The following is an 8,133-nucleotide window of genomic DNA, read 5'->3' on the forward strand; positions in this document are numbered from 1 at the left end:
AATGGCCTTTGGGTCCCATGTGACCTACAGGACCTGTGAGGAATAAACCTGGTTTTGTTAGAGTCTCTGATGGGTGCTGCTGAGGCCTGTCTTGCAGTCACAGTGAGAACCCAAGGGCTGGTGCAGCCACAGCAGAGGCTCTGGTCAGGGAAGCATCTGTGGGAATGTTTGCGAGCACAGGGGTGCAGGGGGTGCCCGGGCTTTCCTAGCCTAAGCATCCCCATCAGGAGCCTGAGACTTAAGGGGACCAAGTTTAGAGTCCACATTATCAGGAAGAGGAGTGAAGGTGGTGATGTAACACCATTGACAGACTCAAGGTGAAAACTGGAGTTTTGTTTTTTCATTTACAATAAAGTTATGTGAAGGGCTTAGGACCAAGCATAGTTTCTTCCATATGAAGAATAAAACTCATGATTAGTCTTTTTGGGGAATCTAGAGAGAATTAAATGGCATGGCAGAAATCATTGAAATGAAATTACATTTAAGAAATCCAAGATGTCCCATGTAAGATACAGAAATTTCCAGGCATTTGTGATCCAAGTTTGGGGAAAACATTAGGAATATATGAAATTGGACAAGGGGGAGCCTCTCCGTATATCAGAAAGAGCAGAAGTTTAATGTAATGAATTACTTAACTGTATGAAGAAGTTGAATTCAAACAAATGGAAATTCCAGGAAATATATAGAAGGAGCAGGTTGTAGTCCCACAACCTGATCTAAGAATGGCAGCATTTGGCTCCAAGGCTGTGAGCCCGGCAATCATGGGCAATTCTTCAACCTCAGGACCATTGGCTCTTACATCATTGGAACCCCAATGATTCTTTTCAGAGCCCCTTTTATGTCTCTGTTCCTCAGGCTGTAGATGAAGGGGTTCATCATGGGGGTGGCCACCGTGTACATCACCGAGGCCACTGCACCTGTGTGGGAGCTCTGGGTAGCAGCAGAGCTAAGGTACACTCCTAGGATCGTACAATAAAATAAGGAGACGACTGAGAGGTGAGATGCACAGGTGGAAAAGGCTTTATACTTGCCCTGAGCTGATGAGATTCTAAGTATAGAGGAAATGATCTTAGAATAAGAGTAAAGGATCCCAGCAAGGGGACCACCAGCCAGCAGGACAGCTGCAAAATACATCACCATGTCATTAAGAAATGTGTCAGAACAGGCAAGTCGGACCACTTGATTAATTTCACAGAAAAAGTGGGAGATTTCCACCTCTCTACAGAAGGTCAGCTGCAACATCATTAAGCTTTCTAACAAGGAATGGAGGGCACTCATCATCCAGGACACCAGAACCAGCAGTCCACAGAGCTGGGGGTTCATGATGACCGTGTAGTGCAGGGGGTGACAGATGGCCACAAAGCGGTCATAAGCCATTCCAGTCAGGAAAAAGTCATCCAATCCAGCGAAAAGTAGGAAAAAGTATATCTGAGTGATGCAGCCACCATATGTTATGACTTGGCTCTGAGTCTGGATGTTCAGCAGCATCTTAGGGATGGTGGTGGAGGTAAGGCCGATGTCTACAAAAGACAGGTTGGCCAGGAAGAAGTACATGGGAGTGTGGAGGTGGGAGTCAGAGCTGACGGCCAGGATGATGAGTAGGTTTCCACACACAGTGATTAGGTACATGGAGAGGAAAAGCCCAAAGATGAGGGGCTGCAGTTCTGGGTCGTCTGAAAATCCCAGAAGAACAAACTCTGGAATTTGTGTGTCATTGTTTGGTTCCATGTTATGGTGGTGACTAAAAGAAGAGAAAAAAAATACCATAGTTATTTTCAAGCAAATGGGCTTCTTTCATTTATTTCTTACCCTTTTTTTCGTTTTTGAAGTTTTTATTTAAATTTCAGGTAGTTAACCAACAGAGTAATATTCATATCAAACTTTGGTACAACAGGTGGTCCTTCCCACAAGTGCCCTCCTTCATCTCCATCATCTTTCACCCATCCCTCCTACCTGGTAGCCAGCAGGGTGTTTTCTATAGTTAAGAGTCTGTTTCTTGGTTTTCTCTCTCTTTCTCTCCCTCTCCTCTCTCTCTCTCTCTCTCTCTCTCTCTCTCTCTCTCACAGACACACACACACACACACACACACACACACACACACACACTTTCCCTTTGTTCATTTGTTTTATTTCTTAAATTCCACATATAAGTGAAATCATATAGTACTTGTCTTTCTCCGAATTTTTTCACTTAGCATAATACTCTAGCTCCATTCAGGTCATTTCAAATGGCAAGATTTCATTCTGTTTTATGAATGAGTAGCATTCCATTGTATATATATCACAACTTCTTCATCCATTCATCTATTGGTGGACTTGGTTTGTTTCCATAGTTTGGCTATTGTGAATAATGCTGCTAAAACATTGGAGTACATGTATCGCTTTGAATTAGTATTATTGTATTTATTGTATATACTGTAGCATTGCAATTGCTGGATCATAGGGTCATTCTATTTTTATCTTTTTTTAATGTTATGTTAGTCACCATACAATACATCATTAGTTTTTGATGTAGTGTTCCATGATTCATTATTTGCGTATCACACCCAGTGCTCATTACAACACATGCCCTCCTTATACCCATCACTGAGCTCCTCCATACTGTTTACCAGAGTGACTGCTCAAGTTTGCATTACTACCAACAGGGCAAGAGGGTTTCTCTTTCTCCACATCCACACCAATAACGATTGTTTCTTGTTTTGTTGATTTTAGCCATTCTGACAGGTTTGAAGTAACATCTTTGTAATTTTAATGTATATTTCCCTGATGATGAGTGATATTGGACACATTTTCATGTGTCTGTTATCCATCTGTATGCCTTCATTGGAAAAGTGTCTATTTAAGTCTTCTGGCCATTTCTTGACTGGATTATATGTTATTTGGGTGTTTGATAAGTTCTTTGTAGATTTTGGATAGTAACCCTTTATCAGATATGTCATTTGCAAATATCTTCTCCCATTCTGTAGGTTGCACTACTCGGTATTTGCCCAAAGTGCACAAAAACACTAATTCAAAGGGGTACATGCACCCTGATCTTTATAGTAGCATTATCAACAATAGCCAAACTATTGGCATATTGTATATTCAAATGTCCATTGAATGATGAATGGATAGAGAGGATGTGGTGTACATATATGCAATAGAATATTACTCAGCCATCTAAAGGTATTGAAATCTTGCCATTTTCAATGACCGGGATGGAGGTAGGGTGTATTATGCTAAGTGAATAAGTCAGTCAGAGAAAGACAAACACCATATGATCTCACTCATGTGTGGAAATTAAGAAACAACAAACAAACAACAACAAAAAAAAAAAACCCAAACATAGTGAGGGAAAGAAAAAAAGAGAGGATTATGCTAAGTGAAATAAGTCAAGCAGAGAAAGACAATTATCATATGGTTTCACTCCTAGTGGAACATAAGGAATAGCCCTGAGGACCATAGGGGAAGGGAGGGAAAAGTGAAGGGGGAGAAATCAGAGAGGGAGAAGAACCATGAGAAACTATGGACTCTGGGAAACAAACTGAGCTTTTCAGAGGGGAGGAGGTGGGGAGATGGGGTAATCAGGTGGGTATTAGGAGGGCACATGTCGTGATGAGCACTGGGTGTTATATGCAACTAATGAATCATTGAACACTACATTAAAACTAATTTTGTACTATACAGTGGCTAGCCGAACATATAAATAAATAAATAAATAAATAAATAAATAAATAAATAAATAAATAAATTACTGCATACCCAGGAAAAAATTTGAAAAAATAAAAATAACAAGAAAGTTAAAAAAGAGAGGCAAACCAGGACGCAGACCCTTAACTATAGAGAACAAACTGAGGGTTGCTGGAGGGAGGTGTGTGGGGGGATGAGAAGAAAGGATGATGGGGATGAAGGAGGGCACTTGTGGTGATGAGCGCCAGGTATTGTATGGAAGAGTTGAATCACTTAATTCTATACATGACACTCATATTGTACATATGTTCTAACTTATTTTTTCACCAAAAACATATTTTATGATTCCATTTATATGAAATGTCCAGAAGAGGCAAATCTCTAGACACAAAAAGTAGCTTAGTGGCTGCCTAAGGCTGAAAGTAGGAGCTTGAGGTGGAGTGACTGTTTTTGTTTGTTTGTTTTATGTTCAGTTAGCCGGCATATAGTACATCATTAGTTGTGATGTACAGTTCAAGAATTCATTAGTGCGTATAACACCCAGTGCTCATCACATCACGTGCTTTTCTTAACTAACTTAAATTTAAATAAAAACTTGGAGAAGAAAATAAGTAAATAGAAAGAAGAAAATAAGAAAATCCAAACATGGAGAAAGAATCTATATTTGGTTATACTTATTTAGTTATATATGTCTATATAACTGAAGATTATACACTGTGTCCGACGGTGACTGGTGCCATGAAGGAAAAAATGAAAGTGCGAAAATACAATTCCAATAAAATTACTTTGAAGATGCGGTATTAAATTGTCCTTGCCACTGGAATCTGAAAAATGCAATCTCAGCCTGCAAGGTGATAAGCCAAAATATATTTACTTCAATGACTGGACCAGTGTATCTGTAATGATTCCAAGACAATTAATACTAACACTAGCCAGTATGAAAAAAGCAGAGGATGGTGAGGGTGCTAAGTTTTAATAGGAGTTCAGGAACACCTGCAAAGCAGGTGACACTTGAAAAGAAGCTTCCAGAAAGACTGAACAGGAGGCAGGAGGATATCTGGAGGAGGGGTGTGCCCTGCAGGGAAAGCAGAGCAAAGGCCCTGCAGAAGGCACTTACTGCAGATCTGCAGATCTCCACATGCAGTCAGTGCGGTGAGGGAATGAGCAAGAGGGAGAGAGATGAGAGGTGCTGGCAGAGAATGTTGAGGACCAAGGGGGCTTTCCTGCCACTGATGGGACTTCAAGACCCGGGAGTCCTTCCTTCACATGGTGTTCTTTGCATCTTATTAATTGTGTTCCAAGGTGTTCTGTGAATAGAGATGGATTCCTTCCTTATTTCCAACCATTTTTAACATTCTGGCATTGAAGGCTCCCATACTGGAGTATATGAACTCAGATACCATTGCCCTGAGGACTGCTCATGCCCCACAACACACACGCGCGCGCACACACACACACACACACACACACGGCACTCTGGCCTTGTGACACTGCATTTCTATCATGTTTTTCTTGCCCTCAGACATTTTGAAAGAATGATACAAGGCAAGCTGTCATGTCAAATTCTGCAGATAATACTTAAATTCTAGTTAGTAAGCCTCCCACCATCATGGAAACAAGGTTCTATTTTAATATGATCATCATGTGTCCTGTATGTAAAGAAACATAAGAAGGCAGTTCCAAAATCACAGAGAGGAAAGAATGGACACAAGCGGTAAAGGAGATCTAATAAGCTCAGGGGGCCCCTGAGAGACTGAGGAGTAGAAATCTTCCCTGGTTCTGGCAGCATTCCAGCCCCAGTCCACATCCGCTTGCCGCCCAGAGCCCAGAATGATGAACAAAGCAGGAAAATAACAGTGTACTTAAACAAGAAAGGAGTGGGATTTTTATGATGTCAACACATTTTACTGATGGATATCCCTCTAGAAAAATGTGCAAAAGGAATAAACAGCAATTGATAATAGAAAATATACAAGGTACAATAGAAGGGGATTTTTTAATTTTTTTTATTATATTATGTTAGTCACCATATGAAGGGGATTTTTAAAGATGAAATAATAAAAGACTTTTTGAATGATTTTAAAGGCAAAACTTTTGGAATGAGACAACCAGGTTTTGAATGTCAGATCTACCACGTATATGCTGTTTGAATTTGGAGAGACATACGGTCCATCCAAATGGCAATATCTGTACTCAAATAGTGGGAATCGCATTATCTGATCTCCTAGGGTGGCAGACAGCCTTCGTCAGTGTATGTAAAAAGCTTACCATGTAGTTTCTTCCTGTAAGTAAATGAGTGATTATCACCAGTGAGGAGATTTGGCTGAGTTTTTTCTTCTACCTCACAAATGTCTTCATAGTTTCCACATACTTTGGTCATGAAGTATTACAAAGTAAATCTAGTTAGCATACTCCTTTTTGCATACGAAATACAACTTTTCATGTGAATACTCAATGTGAGAGAAAATGCTGAGGAATGAACCATGAGAGACTATGGACTCTGGGAAACAGACTGAGGGCTTCAGAGGGGAGGGGGTGGGGGAATGGGATAGGCTGGTGATGGGTAGTAAGGAGGGCATGTATTGCATGGTGCACTGGGTGTTATATGCAAGTAATGAATCATGGAACTTTACATCAAAAACTAGGGATGTACTGTATGGTGACTAACATAATATAATAAAAATATTATAAAAAAAGAAAAGAAACGTAGGTCTCAAGGTGCTTTCTATAAATAGAGAACACGCCCAAAAACTCATCTTAAAAACTCACCACACATGCCTCCAAACTAATACTCTGTTTTCCTGCTCCCCTTAGCTGCAAACTCCTTGGATATGTTCTAATTTCACTGGAACCACTTCAGGTCCCCCAATCCTTCCTCAGTCATGTCCAACTGCACTTCCATTTCCACAACATATTGTCAACAAAGATGCCTGTGTTGCTGAGTCGAAAGGACACTTCTCTTTTGAACACATTACATAAATTAATTATAAATGAGTCTATCTCATCTCAGGTGAGTTCAGGACATGTTCTCAGCTTCCATTCTCTCTGATCCTTTCCTGAAATACCTGCTGAGCTCTCAGACTCACCTGGTGGGGTCTATAAGATGAAAGTCTCCATGTGGAGGTGCTGATTCCTCCCTTGGTGGTTGATGATGGAGACCGAAGCTCTGTTCACAGACGGGACAGTAGGAAGCAGTGAAGCATGGGTCCCCCAGCCAGACTTCGGAACCCAAAAATAGCAACCATGTCCCGGCCAGTCCAAGGATTCACATGCGGACGTTCTGAAGCAGAGGAGATATTTACAGCTCCCTGTGTCTGCTCACTAGGCGCTGTTTCCATTGTTACTCCCACCGCAGAGCACTGCATTCCCCGTGGGCCACTGGTCTGGACAGAAAGGAATTTTTTCCTGCTGAGACTCTGTCCCTGGGAGACCAGACTAGAAGTCAGGTGAATCCACTTTTGTATTCCTCATTCTCACGAACTAGCCTGCCTTCCAGAGGTCTAACCTCCTTGCACTGCCCCTTAACCTTGAGATGATATCATATTTATTTAGTTAAGGGTTTACTTTGCCATTTATAGTTTTGGCGTAGACATAATTAATAAGCCATGAGATCTTTTTCATGTGTGGTTTTGAAAGAAAAGTCTAAGTGCCCACCTTAGAGTCGGAAATAAATTCTGTGGTTGATCCTTCAAGGGGAGGGCCTCTGAATTGACATCAAAAACACCTCTGACAAAGACTTTTAGTAGCAGAATAATGTCCCCAAAATATTTCCACATCTTAATCTACAGAATCTGTGGATATGTCTTGTATCATGACAAGGGAAAATTAAGGTTGCAAATGATATTAACATTGCTAGTCAGCTGACACTAGGGTAAAGTTATTCTGATTATTCAGGTGAGCTCAATAGATCACAAGGGTCTTCCAACTGTGGAAGAGGGAGACAGAAGACTTGGGGTCAGAGAGATTTTGAGATGCTATGTTGCTGACTTTGAAGAAAAAGGGAAGGCAAATGAGGCAGGGAGTCCAGGTGGCTCTAAAGCTGGAATAGGCAAGAAAATCTATTCTCCCCAGACCTCCAGAATGAACTCTTCTCTGCAGTCGGAGTGATTTTAGCCCAGGGAGACCTATTTCTGATACTTCTGACTTCCAGAGCTATCAAAAATAAATTGATTTGTTCTAAGCCAGCATCATGGTAATTTGTTACAACCATAGTAAAGATCTAATCCAGACATTAATCCAATAAGACTTTGTTCAAGGGAAATGAATTCAGCCTTGGATCTTATTCATTTATATTTCCTGGATAAGGATATCTGGTCTTGAAATCCCACTTTGATTAGAAAAAGAAATCTGAAGTCACTTTGTGGTTGTTCAACCCCAATTGCTGGTACAGAAAATCTCTCATGCCATGAGCCGTACTGACTTGCTGACACTAAGGTAGAAAAACTGAATCATTACGGCCACTTG

The 8,133-nt window shown here is 40.8% G+C and overlaps 1 protein-coding gene across 1 annotated transcript; it reads right to left on the bottom strand.

Annotated features, from left to right (window-relative positions):
* Nucleotides 1–795: 795 nt before the first annotated feature.
* Nucleotides 796–1,728, bottom strand: LOC113250144 (olfactory receptor 7A17-like). Its single transcript, XM_026491520.3, has one exon. The coding sequence runs from the start codon at nt 1,726–1,728 to the stop codon at nt 796–798; it is 933 nt and encodes a 310-aa protein (XP_026347305.2).
* Nucleotides 1,729–8,133: the final 6,405 nt, after the last annotated feature.

This window comes from Ursus arctos, unplaced genomic scaffold (assembly GCF_023065955.2).
Source record: "Ursus arctos isolate Adak ecotype North America unplaced genomic scaffold, UrsArc2.0 scaffold_14, whole genome shotgun sequence".
NCBI lineage: Eukaryota > Metazoa > Chordata > Mammalia > Carnivora > Ursidae > Ursus > Ursus arctos.

Coding starts and splice junctions, on each gene's coding strand:
- LOC113250144 (XM_026491520.3), bottom strand. CDS start 1,728: ATGGAACCAAACAATGACACACAAATTCCAGAGTTTGTTCTTCTGGGA.